Genomic DNA, 22,705 nt, shown 5'->3' with positions numbered 1-22,705 from the left:
TCACACCCGGCAGCGCTCAGGGGTTACTCCTGGCTCTGTGCTCAGAAATCACTCCTGACAGGCATGGGGGACCATCTGGGATGCCGGGATTCAAAGCACTGTTGGTCCTGGGTTGGCCTCTTGCAAGGCAAATGCCCTACCGCTGTGTTACCTCTCCAGCCCCCTGAAGACCACAGTTTACAACAATGCCCAGATACATGTGTATCCAATGAGGCTTGTGTCACAGGGTTAGAGTACTCCCTTTCCATGCATTCTCAGAGGCTCACAGATAGGGGGACAGGACATTAGGACAGGACATGACTTAGGCCAAATGAGCAAGATGCTTGCCTACTGGAAGTGCCAGAGGACTGACCAAGTTCTCATGATTCTCATGATTCTTCTTTTGGGAAGGTAGCAACTCCTTGCCTCTGCACCAGCCACCTCACTCACACACAGGGGTGGAGGAAACCCTGATGTTCTCCAAGTCTCAACAGCCAGCAAAATTCCCAACTTGAACCTGATACTTAGAGCACCAAGGCAGTTGGGGACTGGGATAGTGGAGGTCATTATCCCCCTCCTAGTATATATCTATTTTTGTTATGGGGCCACACCTGGTGGTGCACAGCGCTTACTCCTGGCTCTGTGCTAGGGACCACTCCAGGTAGGTCCCAGGGTATCCTCTGTGGAGCTGAGGATTGAACCTGGGTGGGTCGCGTGCATGGCAAACACCTTACCACTGTACTATCTCTCTGACCATACCTGCTCTCTTCACGTTCCTTTTCCTCTTCTGTAAATAAATAAACTAACCATTAGGCTCACAAATATTTTAACTTCTTTTCAAAGATGATACTTGCCAGCCAGGGAACATTAAATATCGAGATCGAAGCATCTGGGGACTTGAAAAACTACTGTCAGAGAGAATCATCTCAATGTCTTCATTCCTTAGAACAAGAGGAAAAAAGTCATTTTAGTTAGTGCCATCAAGTTTAACTGAATATTTACTTTCCGTCTCTCCCTACACATACTATTTTTGCCACACCTAGAAATTACTCCTGCTCTGTGCTCAGGAATATGGGGGACCATATGGGATGCCTGGGGATCGAACTGCAGTCCGTCATAGGTTAGTGTGCGTAAGGCAAACACCATACCGCTTGTGCCACTGCTCCGGCCCCAAAAAGGAGAGGGAGAGGGAGAGGGAGAGGGAGAGGGAGAGAGGGAGAGAGGGAGGGAGAGAGAGAGGGAGGGAGAGAGAGAGAGAGAGAGAGAGAGAGAGAGAGAGAGAGAGAGAGAGAGTGTCTTGACTGAAAATTGAGAAAAATGGTTGGTGAGAGAGAGAGAGGAGAGAGAGAGAAAGAGAAAGAGAGAGAAGAGAGAAAGAGAGAGAGAATGTGTATTTCTTGACTGAAAGTTGAGAAAATGGTTGGTCCTAGAAAGAAGCAAACTTGCAATTTGGTAAGTTTACCTGGTGACCAGCCCATTTTCTGCCAGAATAAATGCTGCAGTAGGATTAGCAGCCCTGACGAGGTTCTGCAGCTGAACCAGGAGAGGATGCCTCTGTTCGGTGGTGAGACTGGTGAAGACGATGTTATTCACCAGGCCTGGGGAGGAAATGAAGAATGAGACTCAAGAGTTTTGTCTTTAGGGTACTGTTCTTTTGACTTTGGGGTCACATCCTGCAGTGCTCAAGTTACTTCCAGTACGGTGCTTGGGAGGTTGTTTCTGGTGATGGTGGGTGGAAGTGGCAAATCTGATAACAAAGATTGTGGCTAGTTTTTTTAGGCCACACGTGTCTAAGTATGTAGAAATACACAGAATCATGTTTCTGGTTTTGTGTGCTTGTTTTGGCCTCACCACTCGTGCTGGTGGTAGTATTCAGGAGGCCACACACTGCTGAAGATCAAACCCAAGGAACTGAATGTGGTGGGCTGCTACTCTTTTAATTACCTTCTTTTTTTTTGTGTGTGTGGGGGGGCACCCAGTGATGCTCAATGCTTACTTCTGGCTCTGTGCTCAGGGAGCACTCCTGGTGGCCTTGGGGATCTATGTGGGGATGCAACCAGGTCTTACCAGTATCTTACCACTGCCCTGCACCCACCTACCTTTCCAGGCCCTTTTGGTTATCGTCTTGGCCCCAGAAATGTTTTCCTCAGTTCCTCCTATCCTCAGAAGCCTCTCTCCTCAAGCTCTCAAAGTATGATTTAGTTGTAGTAGCACATGACTGTAGACTTCAAATCACCATGTTAGCCTTTGATTTATTCCCCCCTTTTTTTTCTTGGTTTTTGGGCCACGCCCAGAGGCGCTCAGGGCTTATTCCTGGCTCTACTGAGCACTCAGAAATTCTGGCAGGCTCAGGGACTACATGGGATGCTGGGAATCAAACCCAGGTCCATCCTGGGTTGGTCGCATGCAAGGCAAATGCTGTACTGCTGTGCTATGTCTCCTGCCCCATAACTTATTCCATTTTTAACAGGTTCCTCGCATGTTCTCTCTGTTGAAAGTCTTTTTTTTTTTTTTTTTTTTTGGTTTTGGTTTTTGGGCCACACCCAGTGACGCTCAGGGATTACTCCTGGCTATGAGCTCAGAAGTCGCTCCTGGCTTGGGGGACCATATGGGACGCCGGGGGATTCGAACCGCGGTCTGTCCAAGGCTAGCCAAGGCTAGCGCAGGCAAGGCAGGCACCTTACCTCTAGCGCTACCGCCCGGCCCCTGTTGAAAGTCTTTAACCATAAGAAAGTACTAGGGGTAAAGTGGTAGAACAGTGGGTAGGGTTCAATCCCTGGCATCCCATGTGGTCCCTCGAGCCTGCCAGGAGTAATTTCTGATGCAGAGTCAGGAATAACCCCGGAGTGACACTGAGTGTGGCCCCAAAACTAAAAAGAAATAAAAAAGAAGGTAGTAGTTAATAACCTAAAGAAGGAAGCAGCATGGCTACACCTGGGTCTATTCCTCCTTAGATAGATCACATTGGATGCTATGAGAGATAGTGAAGACAGTCTAGAGGACCCAATACTAGAACCCTAGTGTGGGCTGCTGTGAATCAAAACATCAGGAGGCCAGGGCTGGAATGTGGCACAGTGAGAAGCAGGAAGGAATCAGTACAATTCTGGAGATGGTAGACAAAGGAGCCATATCCTGCAAGAAGCCCGCAAGGTTACTGGGATGAAAAATCAAAATAACACGGAGTACTAGCCCAGAAAGAAAGCTGACTGTGCCAGAGCACATGCTTCTATGCAGGAGCCTTGCGTCTGACCCTCATCACCAGTTGATCCTCTGGAAATCACTAGGAAAGATACCCCCACCCCCAACACAGTGCTGGGAGTGACCCATGAGCACTGCTGGGAATAAACTAAAAGACTGGAAGGGGGGAAGCATAAGTTTTTACAGTAAGGAGGAAGTAAAGGTCTAAAATAATCTCAAAAAGGCTCTAAGTCTCATTTTACTATCTTCTAGATCAAAAGAAACTGCAGAGTGAACTAGCACAAATGTGAAAATAGAGCAGCATATATTCAGAGTACAGCAGGGCCTGCCTAGGAGAAGCCTTGGGTCCTGATATCTTACAAACACTTTGGCTAAGTTCTATGAAGCCCACCCTTTGGACTTGGAATTCTAGGCCATGAATGGAACAGAAAAAAGGGGACTTATGGGGCTGAAAAGCAGGTAGGATGCTTGCCTTACATGCAGCCAACCTGGGTTTGATCCCTGGCATTCCACATTGTTCCTCACCCTCTGAGTTAATTAGGAATGACTTCCTCAATGCAGAACAGGAGAGAGCCACAGCAAGGTAGCCCAAAATGAGAGAGAGGGGAGAAAGACGGGAGAAATAGAGGGGGAGAGAGAGAGGAAAAGAGGGAAGAGAGAGGGAAAGAGAGAGGAGAGGGTAAGAGAGAGGGTTTTGCTTTAGAGGCAAACAAGCAGGATTATCTCTGCATTCCTAAGGTCAGCTATGTCAACTGCAGCCTGCCAAGAGGAAACACCACTTGTGAGGCAGGTACAGCAGCTATTGGTAGCACACCCTGGGTGGGTGGATGCTTTCTTCCTGCATGGGCCAGGAACTTCCTCCTACTCTGAATCTAGGAGCAGATACACAGATCTGGACAAGGTCACATCAGTCTGGGCTGTGAGGGAGTGGATAGCCTGGTTTGCTCCATTTCCAATTCTGAAGAAATGTCTTAGAAGAAACAAGAGTTTAGTATCATTGTCTATTTATACACTTCTAAAAGTAAAACTATGCTATTTATTGGGGGGGGGGGAAATCCACACTCAGCAGTGCTCAGGTCTTTCTCTTGGCTTTGTGCTTAGGGATCACTTCTGGTGGGCTTAGAGGACTATACTGCATGCTGATGATTGAACAGTTGCATGCAAGGCAAGTGCCCTACCCATGTACTATCACCCCAGTCCTTCTCTCAGCCTTTTAAAAGTAGTTTCTTTAGGGACTGGCTCAATAGTACAGTGGGTAGGATGTTTGCCTTGCAAGCAGCTGACCTAGGTTTGATCCCTGGCATTCCATGATGGTCCTCTTGAGCACAGCTGCATGTGCTCCACTCTCCAGCTGAAAAAACGTAGTTTCTGGGGCTGAAGAGATAGCATTGTGGTAGGGCATTTGCCTTGCACGCAGCTGACCCAGGGCAGACTGTGGTTCGAATCCAGGCATCCCATATGGTCCCCCGAGTCTGCCAGGAGTGACTTCTGAGTACAGAGTCAGGAGTAACCTCTAAGCACCACAGTTGGGTGTGACCACCCCCCACCAAAAAAAAAAAAAGACAAAAAAAAAAAAAAAGAAAGTTTCTTTTGGGCTTGGGGTCAGTCTAGTAATGTTCAGAGGCTTTATCCAACGTGGTCCTTGGAGATGACAGAAGGGGCCAGAGATAAAACCCGAGTCTACTGCAAGCAGGGCATGTATACTAGCCATCTGTGTCCTCAATTTGGTCCTCTTCTTTGCTTCTAAGCCAGCATTATAAAGTCTTACTTTCTGTTTAAGCACTGATATTATTTTCTAATCCCTGGATTCTGTAATACTCATCATTTTGGGACTGCAACATAGTCTCCTTCTCATTGTAAAGTAATCTTCTGTTGTAAAAGGAATGAACCAGGGAGCCTGACTCATGAATAGGAGCAAAGGGAGGCACTATGTTCCCTCGAGACACGAATGAAGTATTTGCCTTCTGGTGGCAGATCCCAACTCTGTGGTGGCTAGTAAATCTCCGAGGAGAAGAAAAAAAGACTTGTCTTCATCTCCTCCTCCCCAGACAGTCCAAGTCCATGGTAAGCCAGGTCAGACTAGTCCGTAGAGACACCTGGCGCAGATGCAAAGGGAAAATATTTACCATGGCACTGTCACTCTACACATCTGAGTTCAGCGAAGAGCAAATATGATCTCAAAGTCATCTGCCCATATCTGATCATGCCTGTAGTTTTCTATAAGCACAGAAGTTGAGCAAGTTGCTTGGGGGCAATGAGTTGAAGGGAAATAAAGCTACCAAGTGCCAGAGAGAAAGCATCTGTTTTGGCCTTTAAAAGGCTTTCCTCTTGTTATATCAGCCCAGGTTCATGAGCTGTAAAGACCCAGAACTTGTCAAGCTCTGTGCCAACATAGACAGAGTAGAATGGGAGGGCGTTTTTTTTTTTTTTTTTTGGGGGGGGTGGGGGTGGGATAGGAACACCAATGGAGAAAAGGCCAAGAAGCACAGAACAGCAATAATCTTGTGGCTGAAAGGAGTTGGCCAGCTCCACCACTGGTATAAATAATGCTGAAAACAAATCATTGTGGACCATTATTTCCAAACATTTCTTTTTTTTCTTCGCTGTTAGAGTGGAGAGAAGAGAGAGACAGAGAGCAGAGAAAGAGAGAGGAAAAAAGAGAGAAGAGAGCCTTTGCCTTGCATGCAGTCAATCCTGGCTTAGGAGGACTTAGTTTTGATTCCCTTCCCAGCAACCCATATGGTCCCCGGAGCATGCCAGGAGCAACTTCTGAGCACAGAGTTATGAGTAACACCTGAGCACGGTCCTGTGTGGCCCGAAAACTAGAGAGAGGAGAGAGGAGAGAGGAGAGAGGGAGAGAGGGAGAGAGGGAGAGAGGGAGAGAGAGAGAGGGAGAGAGAGAGAGAGAGAAGAGAAGAGAAGAGAAGAGAAGAGAAGAGAAGAGAAGAGAAGAGAAGAGAAGAGAAGAGAAAAGAAAAGAAAAGAAAAGAAAAGAAAAGAAAAGAAAAGAGGGGGAAGATTTAGAAAGAAAGGGAGGGAGGGAGGGAGAGAGAAACAGAGAGGAAAGGAGTCAGAGGGAAGGAAGGAGGGGAGAGAGAGACAGAGAGAGACCCATTTCCAAACATTTCTTTGAAAAGCATATAGTTCTCTGTGGTTATCTTCTGGACAAAGTTTTCACTTATATTTTTTGTGTGTTTTTGTTATTGTTGTTTGTTTGTTATTGGATATACCTAGCGATGCTCAAGGTTTACTCCTTGCTCTGTGCTCAAGGTCACTCCAGGTGGTGCTTAATGAACAGTATGAGGTACTGGGGATTGAAGTCTGGTCGACTACATGCGATGCAACTGCCTGACCCACTGTACTATCTCTCTGGCCTGTGTATTATCTTTTCTTTCTTAGAGGTGCGGGGATCAAGCCCAGGACCTTACAGTTGTAAGACATGCATTTTACCACCAGGCTACATTCCTGCCTTCTCCTATGCCTTCTATTTCAGACAGATTTTGTTTCTACTTTCCTGATCTCAAGGAAGGATGGAATTAAGGGGTTATCCTGGATTTCGTCCTCCTTTTCCAACTCAAGCCCTCTCTGTCATTAGATCTCTCTGACCTTACTGCCATAACATCCGCCTAATCTCATTTCAGGTTGGATAACTGTGGGAAGATCCAGACAGCCTCACTACTCTGCTTTTGGGGTACAGTACCTGGAAGAATTGAGGCTTCTAAAACCTGACCTTGAGATTCTCTAGTCTGGTCTTTCCAATACACACATTCCTCCCTTTGGTGACCCAGTCTCTTGCCCAGCTTAGCACCCAGCTCAGCTGTTTCCCAAGATAATATCTGTGGTATACTCTGTACTTTCTGCTCCCTGTGGATTGGCAATGGGCTCAGCAGGGCAAAACTGTGCTTGGGACACTGAGTTGTTTTCTTCTGTCTAACTTCTACTTGCTGGGCTGGGGCAGGAAGTTCAGACCCCATGTCTTCTGACAACAAGGAGCATTTGATCACCATGGCAGGAAATTGGGAATTTATTCTGTGTCTCCAGGCACCATATAAGTAAACAGTCCTGCTTCCAGAGTTCTCAGATGGTAAGACAATTCAAGGTTGCATGCACCCTACAGATGGGTAGAGTTTTTGAACAATAGCAATGAGGTGTGGAAAATCCCAGTGTATTCGGATGGGGAATCAAGGAAGAGAGACACTAATTAAGAAAGAAGGTCTCCCTTGGTCCCACTCATGGAAAAGGAGGCACGCGTCAAGATCTTGCCAATGCAGATATCAGGAATAGCCCTTTGGTCTGTGGATATTAGTATAAGTCAAGGGATGAGGCCAGCATAGGAGGGGACAACATCATGGCAACTGATCATCATTGAGACAAATCTTGGAAGAAGTCTGCCTTGAGTAAGAGATGTCAAAATTTTCTCTGCACCAATTTTGTTTCAGATTTCAATTGTTTCATATTTGCCTGAAGCAAAGTCTATAATATTTAAACAGAATTTTAAAGGCTTGTAAACGGGATGTGAAGCATATTGCTTACCTTGTGAACATTGGTCAAGGCATTTAGGAAAAAGAAATCTAGGGGGAAAAGAGAAATATTTAAAAATCATTAATGAATTGTCATTGATTACTTCTGACAAAAACATAAATATCACTGATATATAAGCTGACTCATTTTGAGTAGCAGGTGACAGACAGGCAAGTGACAGCAGCAATGATTTTTTTTTTTTTTTTTTGGTTTTCGGTTTTTGGGCCACACCCGGCGTTGCTTAGGGGTTACTCCTGGCTATCTGCTCAGAAATAGCTCCTGGCAGGCACGGGGGACCATATGGGACACTGGGATTCGAACCAACCACCTTTGGTCCTAGATAGGCTGTTTGCAAGGCAAACGCCGCTGTGCTATCTCTCCGGGCCCAGCAGCAATGATTATTAAGAACAAACATGAGAACAATGGTGAAGAGATGTGTGTTGGGACAATGTATGATTGTAACTTAATTATCAATAACATTTTTTAATTTTTTTTTGGTGTTTGGGCCACACTCAGAAATCACTCCTGGCTTGGGGGACCATAGGGGACCCTGGGGGATCGAACCATGGTCTGTCCTAGGCTAGTGGCAGCAAGGCAGATGCCTCACCACTCAGCGCCACCATTTGGGAAACAAAATCTTTTTTGGTTTGTTTTTTGGGTCACACCTGGCAGCGCTCAGGGGTTACTCTTTGCTCTACAGTCAGAAATCGCTCCTGGCAGGCTTGGGGGACCATATAGGATGCCGGGATTCAAACCACCGTCCTTCTGCATGCAAGGTAAACACCTTGCCTTCATGCTATCTCTCAGCCCCTCAATAACTTTTTAACTCTATATTTCATAGTGAATCTATTTTAAAAAAATATAAAAAATGATATATTTGGCAAAAGATTTTCATAGCTTTGAACAGAAGAACCCCAAAGCCAGGAATCCTTGCTAAATCCCTACCTGGTCAACTCTTGGTAGAAAGTTGGAAAGGGGATACCAATATCCTCTGATATCCAGGACTTTTATTGGTTATTTTTGAACCACACCCAGTAATGTGCAGGTCTTATTCTTTTTTTTTTTTTTTTGTTTTTTTTTGTTTTTGGGCCACACCCTGTGACGCTCAGGGGTTACTCCTGGCTATGCGCTCAGAAGTTGCTCCTGGCTTCTTGGGGGACCATATGGGAGCCGAGGGATCGAACCGCGGTCCGTCCTAAGCTAGCGCAGGCAAGGCAGGCACCTTACCTCCAGCGCCACCGCCCGGCCCCCCAGGTCTTATTCTTGCCTCTGTGTTCAGAGATTATTCTTGGCAGCTTGGGGCATAATATCGGATGCTGTGGATCGAATCTGGATTGGCCATGTACAAAGCAAGCATCCTACTACTGAACTATTTCTCTAGCCCCTCGATGCCAGAATTTCTTTTCTTTTTCTTTTTTCTTTTTTGCCTTTTTTTTTCTTTAGTAATGTATGATGCCAGGATTTTTTTTTTTTTTTTTTTTTGGTTTTTGGTTTTTGGGCCACACCCGGCGCTGCTCAGGGGTTACTCCTGGCTGTCTGCTCAGAAATAGCTCCTGGCAAGCACAGGGGACCATATAGGACACCGGGATTTGAACCAACTACCTTTAGTCCTGGATCGGCTGCTTGCAAGGCAAACGCTGCTGTGCTATCTCTCCGGGCCCACCAGGATTTCTTATACTTTTTCCACATGTGAACTGTTTTTTCAGAGATGCAACATGCATGAGTGCTCCTCCAACACCTCAAAATCATCACATCACTGAATTTAAAAAAATGTTTTTTTTGTTTTTTGTTCACATCTGGCAGCACTTAGAGGTTCCTCCCGGCTCTACGCTTAGAAATCGTTCCTGGCAGGCTTAGGGGATCACATGGGATGCCAGGATTCGAACCACCATCCTGCATGCAAGGCGAACGCCTTACTTCCATTCTATCTCTCCAGCCCCTAAAATTTGTTTTACATATTTTCCTTGGTGAAGGCATGTCCTTATCCATTTCTTTGATTTCTGAAAGTTATTAGACACATACCATTTGGAACCATATGTGGTGATGAGTGAGATAGTTGAATACCACGTTGGTATGAATCTGGCCCTCTTGCCTGGCTTTACTCATGGTTTCTGGAAGATTCCATAGGAACACCCTCAGGTTGAGAAAAATCTAGAGCCTTGGAACAAAGGAATGGGTTTCTCTACAGGTTTCACCAGACCAGCCCTCTGACCCACTGAACTCAGAATGTACTAAATGACACCTTCTAGCATTGTGTTCATCCTCACCAAGTGCCAAGGCTGGGCAGTAGATGCCTAGTCTCTCACCCAAACTGTCTTCTCACAGATAGCTCACAGCACTTAGTGGCATCTCAGAAAAGGCTGTGCAGTCCACCACTTCAAGTCATCTTTTTTATTTGTTTGTTTTTTGGCCAGGGCTTTGATATGTGGTGGGGTGGGGGATTCTGGCAGAACTCAGGGACCATATGTTGCTAGGTATCAAGCCTGGAGTTCCAGCATGTAAACCATGCACTTCAGCCTGTTGAGCCATCTCCCTGGCTCTCCTCAAGGCATCTTATTCAAGTATATATGGATCATGCTTTAAACCTTTCATAGAGAAGGGTTAAGTTAAATCATTGACTGCAGCATCTGGAAAGAAAATATTCAGAACACATGGAGATATCTATTTCCCCACTACTAGAATGCAATTTCTCTTATCCTGGCATCTTTGATTCCTGCCCAGCGAATTCTTTCCTAAACTAATTAGAGGTTACTGTAGCTTCTTTATAATTCTTTTTTTTTTTTTGGTTTTTGGTTTTTGGGTCACATATGAGGCCATACTAAGTATGCTCAGGGGTTACTCCTGGCTGTCTGTTCAGAAATAGCTCCTGGCAGGCACGGGGGACCATATGGGACACTGGGATTCGAACCAACCACCTTAGGTTCTGGATTGGCTGCTTGCAAGGCAAACACCGCTGTGCTATCTCTCCGAGCCCTCTTTATAATTCTTAAAATTACATTAATCTTTTATTAATGGTGCTTCTTACTCCATGTCATCTGTATAACACTTGAAAATTTAAACTTTTCTGAGCCATAAGCTCCCATTTTAATGAATACCTTTACAAAAGGTTTACTTTTATATATGTTTTATTTATTTATTTATTTATTTATTTATTTATTTATTTATTTATTTATTTATTTATTTTGGTTTTGGACCACACCCAGCAGTGCTCAGGGGTTACTCCTGGCTGTCTGCTCAGAAATAGCTCCTGGCAGGCACGGGGGACCATATGGGACACCGGGATTCAAACCAACCACCTTTGGTCCTGGATCGGCTGCTTGCAAGGAAAACGCTGCTGTGCTATCTCTCCGGGCCCATATATATGTTTTATTTTGAGGCTATACACAGAAGTGTTTGAGTGTTGCTCCCAGTGGTGCTCAGGGAACCATATATAAATGTTACTATCTGCTGTATTATTATTATTATTTTTTTAGCTCAAAAGGAATTAAAAAATAATTCAGAGCTGAAGTGATAGTACAGTAGGAAGGGTGCTTGCCTTGACCCGGGTTTAATCCCTGTTATCTTATATTGCCTTCTGAGCACTGCCAGAAGTAATTCCTGAGTTTAGACCAGGAGTAACCCCTGAGCATACCTAGTATGGCCTCAAAAACAAAAAAGGGCAAAAAACATTAACAGGAGTTAACCATAGTGGCAGACAACTTACATCAAAACTGTTGGTTCACTCTCCTCTATACATGCTCTCGACTAAATGGTGACAATGTTGGAGTGTCTTGCAATGGAGCCTTAAACAGAGCAGGCAAGTTTTTCAACCATCATTCTAACAAATATTGGTTGCTCACTTTTTCTCCTGCCCCTCCTATTTTGGGGGGAGGCAGTGGAGGTGACACCAGAGGTTACTCAGGTTTGTTTACTCCTGGCTCTGTGTGTAGGATTACTTCTGGTAGAGCTTAGGGAACCGTATTCAGTACTTGGGATTGATTACATGTGCAAGGCAAGTGCCTCAACCTCTGTTCTATATCTCTGGCCCCATATTCTTAGCCCAAAGAAGTATGGTATTGTCCAATTAAAACTAAATAGCTCCCCAATGCTCAATTTGACTGGCTTTAAAAATAAATTAAACAAACAAACAAATAAATAAATAGCAAGTAGTGACTGCAAGTAGCACAGCGGATAGGACATCTACTTTGCATGCAGCCTACCTGAGTTTGATCTTTGAACACAGAGTCAAGAGTACTGTAAGGTGTGTCCTAATGCCCCCCCAAATAAATAAAATAAATAAAAAGCAAATAAAGGCAAAAGTGATAGTACAGCAGGTAAGGCCCTTGTCTTGCATAAGGCCAAACTGGATTTGATCTCCAGCACTCCATATAGTTCCCTGTGCTCCACCAGAAATAAATCCTCAACACTCTAAAAATGGCCTCAAAACAAAAATAAACAAAGAATAAAGAGCCAGAGTGATAGCACAGAAGGTAGAACATTTGCCTTGCATACATCCTTTCTGGGTTCCCACATGGTCCCCGAGGCTGCCAGGAGTGAGTTGAGTGCAAGGCCAAAAGTAATGTTTAAGTGCTGTAGGGTGTGGCCAAAAATAATTAAAAAAAAAAAGAAAAGAAACATGCAGTTGCTCTCTGTAATGTTCAGACAACAGTTCAGCCAAACAAAACTGGAAATAACTTAAATGCTCATTAATAAGTAGCTGACTAAATCTGGGGGGTATCCACATCTATATGTGATGGAATGCTATATTCAAGTAGCTTTTTTTGTTTTTGTTTTTTTTTGGGTCAGACCCGGCAGCACCCAGGGGTTACTCCTGGCTCTATGCTCAGAAATCGCTCTTGGCAGGCTCAGGGGACCATATGGGATGCTGGGATTCGAACCATCATCCTTCCACATGCAAGGCAAACGCCCAACCTCCATGCTATCTCTCCAGCCCCTCAAGAAGCATTTTTTTTTTTTGGGGGTTTTTGGACCACACCCGTTTGCCGCTCAGGGGTTACTCCTGACTATGCGCTCAGAAATTGCCCCTGGCTTGGGGGGACCATATGGGACGCTAGGGGATCAAACCGGGTCCGTTCTACGCTAGTGCTTGCAAGGCAGACACCTTACCTCTAGCGCCACCTTCCCGGTCCCAAGAAAGAAGCATTTTTTTTTTTTTTTTTTGGTTTTTGGGTCACACCTGGCAGTGCTCAGGGGTTACTCCTGGATGTCTGCTCAGAAATAGCTCCTGGCAGGCACGGGGGACCATATGGGACACCGGGATTCGAACCAACCACCTTTGGTCCTGGATCGGCTGCTTGCAAGGCAAACGCCGCTGTGCTATCTCTCCGGGCCCTTTTTTTGGTTTTTGGATCACACTCAGTGGCGGTGCTCAGGGGTTACTTACTCCTGGCTCTATGCTCAGAAATCGCTCCCAGCAGGCATGGGGGACCAAATGGGAGACTGGGATTCAAACCACCATTGATCCTGGAAGGCAAAACACTCTACCACTATGCTATCTCTCCAGCCACATAAACTTGCTCTTATTCTGGAAAAATTCCTTATCAAAACTCTTTTTTTTGTTTGTTTTGTTTTTTGGATTACACCCGGCATTGCTCAGGGGTTACTCAAGGCTCTACACTCAGAAATCGGTCCTGGCAGGCTCGGGGACCATATGGGATGCCGGGATTCAAACAACTGTCCTTCTGCATGCCAGGCAAATGCTCTACCTCCATGCTATCTCTCCGGCCCCTTCTCTTTTTAAACTTTATTTATTTATTTTTGGGCCACACCTAGTTTTGCTCAGGGGTTACTCTTGGTTCTGTGCTTAGAAATTACTCCTGGCAGACTCAGGGTACTATATAGGATGCTAAGTATCAAACCCGGGTCAGCCTCACATAAGGCAATTGTCTTATCAGCTATGCTTTACTCTGAACCCTAGAATCCCTCTTTTTCTCTTTAATGGCCTTTGTCTATTTCCTCTTTATAATTATCTCAAAATTGAGACTCTCTGACAAGTACCTAAATTAAAATACCTACCTAAGTTTTAGCAGTGCTGAAATACTAAAACAGTAACAGTTTATAGTAAGCTATAAACTCACTCAAACAGAGGTTAGAAAATATGAAAAAAAGTGTAACACATCACATAATAATCTCTCAAGGCTGGAGAGAAGTATGGTGGGTAGGGCACTTGCCTTGTATGAGGGAGACCTGGTTCCATCCCCAACATTCCATATGGTCCTCCCAAGCACCTCTAAGAGTAACCCTGGAATATTGCCAGATGTGGTCACTCTCCCAATCTCTTTGAGTGATCTAAAGAAATCGTTGGAAATTTGAGACACGCATATGAATTAAAAAGGTTCCTACAGAGTGACTCAGTGGTAGGGTACATGACTAACATTTGAGGCCTTGATCCTTACTACTGGGGGTGGGGGGAAACTAACACAGCATTTTGTTTTTTGTGCCATACACAGTGATGATCAGGGGTTACTCCTGCTATGCACTCAGAAATTGCTCCTGGTTAGGGGGAACATATGGGATGCCAGGGATTGTACTGAGGTTCGTCCTGGGTCAGCTGTATGCAAGGCAAATGCCCTACTGCTGGGCTATTGCTTCGGCCCCTAACACAGCATTTTTTTTTTTTTTTTTTTTTTTTTTTGGTTTTTGGGTCTCACCCGGCAGTTGCTCAGGGGTTACTCCTGGCTCCATGCTCAGAAGTTGCTCCTAGCAAGCACGGAGACCATATGGGACGCCGGGATTCGAACCGATGACCTTCTGCATGAGAGGCAAACGCCTTACCTCCATGCTATCTCTCCGGCCCCTAACACAGCATTTTTATTTGCAATAGTGAAAAGCTGGAGACATTCTATGTAACTAACTGGGGAAATCCTTAAAACAATCAAGTTCATTAACAATTGTGTTAACCAAAAAAAAACCCATAAAACGTAAGGACAGGGGCAAGAGTGCAGTGGTAGGGCATTTGCCTTGCATATAGCTCACCTGGGACAGACCTGGGTTAGATTCCCAGCATCCCATATGGTTCCCAGAGTCTGCCAGGAGTGATTTCTGAGCACAGAACCAGAAGTAACCCTGAATGCTGCAGGGTGTGCCCCCCCAAAAAAAATTTCAGTACACAACTATAAAAAAAATTGCATGCAGGGGCCGGGGAGATAGCATGGAGGTAAGGTGTTGACCTTCCATGCAGAAGGACAGTGGTTCAAATCCCGGCATCCCATATGGTCTCCTGAGCCTGCCAGGAGTGATTTCTGAGCACAGAGCTAGAAGTCACCCCTGAGCGCTGCAGGGTGTGACCCAAAAACCAAAAACCAAAACCAAAACCAAAAAAAAAAAAAACCAAAAACACTGCATGCATATAAAGAGAAAGAAATTCACAAAATTCTTGTAACTATACTGAGTTAGGTTCAGAGAACTAGTATCCATTTTCTTTGTTGCTATTAGATTGTTACCAAAGTAAAAATATGTTTGCCAAACTTGATCTTCAAGTCTGTGTTCTTCCTTGACTACAAATATCTGGATTGTTTGTCTCTATATTTCTTTGCTATTTTCACTTTGGAAAAACCTGTGTTCTCTCTCAAACATGTACTTTTCTTTCTCTTCCCACATGTCTTTCTAAAGTTCCAATATAAATTATTTTGCTTTATACTTATACACACACACACACACACACACACACACACACACACACACACACAGACACGAATATGTCAGTTATGAGTGAAACAGAGTGTCAGTAACTGAGGTAAGATAGCTGAGACATGTGCTTGCTTTGGCAGCACATATACTAAAATTAGAACAAAACAGATGGGGCCGGGCGGTGGTGCTGGAGGTAAGGTGCCTGCCTTGCCTGCGCTAGCCTAGGACGGACCGAGGTTCGATCCCCCAGCGTCCCATATGGTCCCCCAAGAAGCCAGGAGCAACTTCTGAGTGCATAGCCAGGAGTAACCCCTGAGCATCACAGGGTGTGGCCCAAAAAACAAAAAAAAAAAAACAAAAACAAAACAAAACCAGAGAGGGCCCGGAGAGATAGCACAGCGGTGTTTGCTTTGCAAGCAGCCGATCCAGGACCAAAGGTGGTTGGTTCGAATCCCGGTGTCCCATATGGTCCCCCGTGCCTGCCAGGAGCTATTTCTGAGCAGATAGCCAGGAAGTAACCCCTGAGTACTGCCGGTGTGCCCCCCCCCCAAAAAAAAAAAAAAAAGAACAAAACAGAGATTAGCATGACCCCTGTGCAAGAATGGCATGCAAATTTTTAAGCGTTCCATATTTAAAGAAAAAGCTGAGATAGCTTAGTCATATGAAAATGTGTTTGTGAGATCCTTCAAGTGTTCTGGACACCAGGCTCCATTCTTACAATAAGGAGGAGAATGAATGAATGAATGAATGAATGAATGAATGAATAGCTTCTAGGAGCTTCTAGAGCTTCTCCTAGAAGCTATTCAGCCTAATGCCCTTGAGGGGCACAGAATCAAGTGGGAGGTTCTTCAGGTCTCCTGCACTAATAAAGTAATTACTACAAGAGTGGTAAACAGGGAACTGAAGTGACAGCACAGTGGTAGGGTGTTTGCCTTGCAAGCTGCTGACCCAGGACAGATCCATATTTGATCCCTGACATCCCATATGGTTACCTGAGCCTGCCAGGAGCGATTTCTGAGTGCAGAGTCAGGAGTAACCCCTGAGCACCACTGGGTGTGCCCCTCCCCCCAAAAGAAAGAGTTATACACACTAGTGTGTCTCAGAAGGCAGCAGACCAGCATAAAATGTATCTTTTCCTAGGGGGCAGGAGAAAACCACTTTCATTATACACACACAAACACATACCACTGGAGATGCCCCAAGAACCTACCTGTGATCCATGTAGCAGCTCAGTGGTTCCACACAAGCGGTGATGGCACCAATGGTGAAGAAGGACTTGACATTTGAGTCTGGATGGGTCTGCAGGGCCTGGACAACATCAATAATGTCTGTATATCTGGAGAAAGTGAGAAAACGCATGATTGGATTACTAATGGGGCCTACAGATCAAGGCAGGAGGGAAATATGAATTGGCTGAGTAAGTAACAGAAGGAAAGCCAAAAACAAATTGAGTTCTTTGATAGCACCTGACTTCTGGTTTCTATTCAAGTCAGGAACTTCTTTGTAGGCCTGTTTGTTTGTTTGCTTTTAGTTTTTGGGCCACAGGGTTTACTCCTAAGTCTGTGTTCAGGGGTCACTAATGGCAGAACTGGGTTAATTGTCATAGTGTAGGAAATGAACTTGGGTCGGCCATGGGCAAGGCAAGCATCCTATCACGTTGGCCTCCATTGGCCTATTTCCAATGATAGCCCTTTCCTCTCTCACCTCAAACAATGTGCATACAAGAGATCATTAGTACCTCTGCAGGTCAGCAGACACATGTTTTATGACTTGCATTTGTATATGCTGCCTGGAACTTCCTTCAGAATCGAGACTTCCAGAGCCATATTGAGATATTCAGTTCCAATCTAATATGCCCACAATCCAATTCCCAAGGCCATGTCTTCCTCTGTATAAGGGATGTCACTCTTGCAGCAGTTAGGTCAAAAGATTTGCTTGTGGTGTTTTTTGACTCAACTTTCCCTCAGTCTTCAACCATAGTTAGACCACTGCTCACACTCCCACAAACACCTCTGGGTTCAAACTACAACCACTTCTTGTCTGTATCATTTCAACAGACTCCTCATTGCATCTCCCTCTTCTCTACCCTGCCTGTCCCTGCTTCTCCTACCTCTTTTCTTTCAAAAATTAAAAACAATGGGGCTGGAGAGATAGCACAGCAGTAGGGCGTTTGCCTTGCATGTGGCCGACCCAGAAGGGACCTCGTTCAATTTCCAGAACCCATATGTTCCCCCAGCCTGCCAGGCATAATTTCTGAATAACCCCTGAGCGCCGCTGGGTATGGCCCAACAACCAACCAATAAGTAAATAAATAGCCTTTAAAAATTTAAAAAAAAAAACACAAAAAATTTAAATAATTTTATTTATTTGGGTGTTGGGTCTGTATGAGATACCAGGGATTTAAATCTGGGTCAGCCATAAGAAAAGCAAGTACTCCTTAACTGCTATCCTATCTCTCTGGTCTCACCCATAACCTCTTTTTGATACAGAAGCTAGGGAGAGGAGGAAAAAAAAAAAAGAAGCAGCTAGGGAGAACATGCTAAGCCAGTAAGTGGTTTTCATCCAACTCCACATGAAGCCTTACAATACTACACATGTCACCACCCATGATTAAGTTCAATACAGCAAGAAGTTTTATCTCCTGTTTCCTCTTCCCTAGCCTCCAGGCTTTTCCCTGAAAGGACCAGACTGGACAACCATCTCTGCACCTTGTCCTCTGTGATATACTTTTCCTCACTGTCATCAAGGCTTGGTCTCTCTCTCCATCCCTCCCTTCATACCCTTGTTCAAGTAGCCTCTATTTCCGTTCTGCAAAACTCCTTTTGGAACTCCCTGTTCCTGCCCCAATTCTTCTCCAAAGCACTGAAAAACATTTAAGAAGTCTGTATTTTTCTTTTTTCTTTCTTTTTTTTTTTGGGGGGGGGGTTGGATCACACCCGGCAGTGCTCTGGGGTTACTCCTGGCTCTATGCTTAGAAATTGCTCCTGGCAAGCTCGGGGGACCATATGGGATGCCAGGATTCAAACCATCATCCTCCTGCATGCAAGGCAAACACCCTACCTCCATGCTCTCTCTCAGGCCCCAGAATTCTGTATTTCTCTCAATTAGCTATTGACTATCTCAGCAACAGTAAGAACAGGAGGTAGTTCTGAGTGCTACAATTTTTGATGTCTCAAGTGGAGCTGGATGAGTGAACTAGACATTCAACCCTGGAAAAGACCTTTGGTCACTCCAAAAGGGAACCTGTCCTCTACCTTGTGGAGAACATTTCTCCATGGTCCTGCTCTAGGAAAAAGATGACATAGTTGACATCAGCCTTGCTGTTCATATGGGTCTGAGTCCTAGGAAGGTCAGTGATAGAAGCTGGAAAATAGGTATGGCCTATCTCAGCTACTTCCCAGGTAGCTCAGTTGGTTACTGGCACTGGGCACTATTCCAAACAACAGTAAAGCACCCTACCTCTGCTACTCTCTCAGGTTTGTTAAGCCTTGACCAATAAGCAGAGTTTCAGTAGAAATTTTAGGTTTTTTTGTTTTGGTTTTTGGTTTTTGGGTCACACCCAGCAGAGCTCAGGGGTTACTCCTGGCTCTACGCTCAGAAATCACTCCTGGCAGGCTCAGGGGACCATATGGGATGCCGGGATTTGAACCACCGGCCTTCTGCATGCAAAGCAAATGCTCTACCTCCATGCTATATCTCCGGCCCCAAAACATTTAGTTCTTGAGCTCCTCTTTGAGGACCTGGGTGGAGAATCTTTAGAGAAGGACTTCTTTTTTTTTTTTTTTTTTTTTTGTTTTTTTTTTTTGTTTTTTTGTTTTTGGGTCACACCCGGCAGTGCTCAGGGGTTACTCCTGGCTCCATGCTCAGAAATTGCTCCTGGCAGGCACGGGGGACCATATGGGACGCCGGGATTTGAACCGATGACCTTCTGCATGAAAGGCAAACGCCTTACCTCCATGCTATCTCTCCGGCCCAGAGAAGGACTTCTTAAAGCTTGTCTCCAGGGGCCGGGCGGTGGCGCTAAAGGTAAGGTGCCTGCCTTGCCTGCGCTAGCCTTGGATGGACTGCAGTTCGATCCCCCGGTTTCCCATATGGTCCCCCAAACCAGGAGCGACTTCTGAGCGCATAGCCAGGAGTAACCCCTGAGCGTCACCGGGTGTGGCCCAAAAACCAAAAAAAAAAAAAAAAGCTTGTCTCCAAAGCTTTTCCCACATGCGAGTATGCACATGTCTATTACATTAATATGTGTGTATTACTGGATGTGCATTACTACAAATAGAATTCTGGTTCCATAGAATCCCAGTGGGCCTAGATGCCAGGAGCACCCTGCCTACCATCTCCAATTCCAGGCTCTTACAGTAATACTCTGGATCTCTTTGTGGTTCTGTTTAATTGATTTAAACTTGTGGTTAAGTGTCCAGTCTTCTCCTCAGTAATAGCTTTTCCTCTCTCCTAAAAAACTCAAACCCCCTCCCCCCAACCTGGTAGCTTTTTATTTTCCAGGTTGCTATGAGTGGTATGTACTTTTTTTTTCCTTTTTTTTTGGGGGGGGGGGTTGGGCCACACCTGGCAGTGCTCAGGGGTTACTCCTGGCTATCTGCTCAGAAATAGCACCTGGCAGGCACGGGGGACCATATGGGACGCCGGGATTTGAATCAACCACCTTCGGTCCCAGGTTGGCTGCTTGCAAGGCAAACACTGCTGTGTTATCTCTCCAGCCCCAGTATGTACTTTCTTTTCTATCTTTCGGAGGGGGATCACTTCCCTTCACTGAAGTCAATCATGTTGGTGGCTGGGATAAAACTGGGTCTCCCACGTGTGCTCTGGCTATTTTCTTTCTTTCTTTATTTTTTTTGGGGGGGGTTTCGAGCCACACCCGTTTGATGCTCAGGGGTTACTCCTGGCTAAGTGCTCAGAAATTGCCCCTGGCTTTGGGGGACCATATGGGACGCTGGGGGATCGAACCGCGCGGTTCTTCTTTGGCTAGTGCTTGCAAGGCAGACACCTTACCTCTAGTGCCACCTCGCCGACCCCATCTCTGGCTATTTTCTATTTTCTCAGCTTGATACTCATTTCCTATGTCAAGAAAACTCTAAAAGACTTAATTCTGAGGTTTGGGTCATTTAAAATTCAATAGAAAGTGTGGTTGGGGCATTCCCTGGTTTTTAGAGAAGTTCATTGTTTTTTTTTTTTTTTAATGTGTGTATATGGGACACACCCAGTGATGCTCAGAACTTATTCCTGACTCTGCCATCAGGGACCACTGCTGGAGGTGTTTAAGGTTCATATGTGGAGCCAGGGATAGAAACTGGGTCAGATATACGCAAAGCAAACACCTTACTCACTATATTATCTCTCTGGCCCTCTGCTAATTTTAATGGGAAAAAGCATGAAAAATCAGGTCCTAAGTCTCATTGTTAAGGTCAATGCATCTAGGTAAGTCTTTTTCCAAAGAAGGTGATATCACCCCTCAGATACTGGAATGACTCAGCAGCCTCAGATGCTACTTATGAAGCAGGTCAATTTGCTTAAAGGAGGTAGACTTGGAGGCTGGAGCAACAGTGCATAGTTACATAGAGCACTTGCCTTGTACATGGCTAGCCTAAGTTCAATTTCTAGTATTCCTTAAGTTCCCTTGAGCCATGACTGTCAGAAGTGATCCCTGAGCACAGGGCCAGGAACACCTCTGAGCAAAAACCAAAACGAAACAAAACAAAACATCAACCCCAAACAAAACACAAAATAAACCAATGAAGTTAGACTTGGTGGGAGGTGGGGACACCAGGATTCGAACCAACCACCTTTGGTCCTGGATTGGCTGCTTGCAAGGCAAATGCCGCTGTGCTATCTCTCCGGGCCCTATTTGTTTGTTTTTTATTTTATTTTATTTTATTTTTTTTGTCTTTTTTTTTTTTTTTTTTGTGGTTTTTGGGTCACACCCGGCAGTGCTCAGGGGTTATTCCTGGCTCCAGGCTCAGAAATTGCTACTGGCAGGCACAGGGGACCATATGGGGCGCCGGGATTCGAACCGATGACCTCCTGCATGAAAGGCAAACGCCTTACCTCCATGCTATCTCTCCGGCCCCCTTGTCTTTTTTTTTTTTAACCACACCCGGCTATGCTCAGGAGCTATTCCTAGCTTTGCTCAGGACGCCTTCCTGACATGCACGGGGGGCCATGTGGGATGCCGGTGACTGAACTCAGGTCGAGCGTGTGCAAGGCAAGCGCCCTACCCGCTATTCTATCGCTCTGGCCCCTTGTTTGTTTTTTAAATGTTTTTTTTGGGTCACACCCAGCAGCACTCAGGTCACTCCTGGCTCTTCACTCAGAAATCGCTCCTAGCAGGCTTGGGGGACCATATGGGGTGCCAGGATTCGAAATGGGGTCCGTCCAGGGTTAGCCGCATGCAAGGCAAATGTCCTACCAATTTGGTATTGCTCTGGCCTTAGCGATTGATTTCAAGCCCAAACACTTCTGAGGGTTCCATGACTTCAGCCCGCAAGGACAACACAGGGAAGTCTGGGCAGGTGTGAGAACAATGGAATGGTGGGCTGCACATTCCTACCCCCCCCCCCCCCCCCGTCTCAGGACCCCTGGCCAGCATTCCACCAATGCACATCATTATCCACAAGACCAAACATAGCTTTGCATCTAGATCAATTTTTTACTGGAAATAATTAGATAATGCAAATATTTATTATTCTGAGCACAAGAAATACATAGCATGATACAAAAGCACTTATGAGAATGCCAAGAGCTGCTTTATTCCCAAGCATAACACCACCAGAGAGGAGTAACACAGGTTATGATTTTCTGACCTAGTATATGCTCTTGTTTTATTTGTTTTTGGGGTCATACACAGCAGTGCTCAGAGATGCACATTCTCTTTGAGGTAGTAACTGGTCTGTATGGAGGTCCTTTTTGGAAGCCCTTAGAATGGGTCAAGAGAGGTTCCTTAGAGAAATGTGGCTTCCAGTCAACCAGGATCCTGCCTCATATAGGAAGTGGATGGCGCTGCTTAAGTATAGGACACCTGACTTTGTTCACTCCATTTAGTTTAAAATAAGGCAGAGTGCCCCATATTGAGCAAACTGAAGCTTCAGCCTAGAACTATGGGGCTTTGGAACAACTGAACAAAGGACTTGGTGAATTTCTCTTAAATAACTCAAGTGCATAGATTTAGAATTTTTTTCTATTCCACAAAGATTAGAGATAATAATCTCATATACTGCAGTCCTCTTGCATCTCATTAAGTATGAATATTATAGAATAATATCTCAGCCAATTAATAGAAAGTAAGTACCCTTCCTCTGAAAAAAACATAAAGAGAGAAAGAGACTTCTTTCCCTAAGGTAGCTGGAGCGGTCCCCCACACTCT

The 22,705-nt window shown here is 45.2% G+C and overlaps 1 protein-coding gene across 1 annotated transcript in view; it reads right to left on the bottom strand.

Moving 5' to 3' along the window:
• DNAAF9 (dynein axonemal assembly factor 9) overlaps positions 1–22,705 on the bottom strand; it is a 144,523-nt gene that overhangs the window by 12,338 nt on the left and 109,480 nt on the right. Inside the window, exons 30-33 of the mRNA XM_049779489.1 lie at positions 16,538–16,663; positions 7,711–7,748; positions 1,442–1,577; positions 834–920 (exon numbers count right to left, since the gene is read on the bottom strand). Coding sequence (XP_049635446.1) covers positions 834–920; positions 1,442–1,577; positions 7,711–7,748; positions 16,538–16,663 — 387 coding nt within the window. The remainder of the gene's footprint in view (positions 1–833; positions 921–1,441; positions 1,578–7,710; positions 7,749–16,537; positions 16,664–22,705) is intronic.

The sequence above is a fragment of the Suncus etruscus genome, chromosome 9, assembly GCF_024139225.1.
Source record: "Suncus etruscus isolate mSunEtr1 chromosome 9, mSunEtr1.pri.cur, whole genome shotgun sequence".
NCBI lineage: Eukaryota > Metazoa > Chordata > Mammalia > Eulipotyphla > Soricidae > Suncus > Suncus etruscus.
The sequence above is the reverse complement of the archived record's forward strand: the minus strand, read 5'-3'. Positions and strand labels throughout refer to the sequence as shown.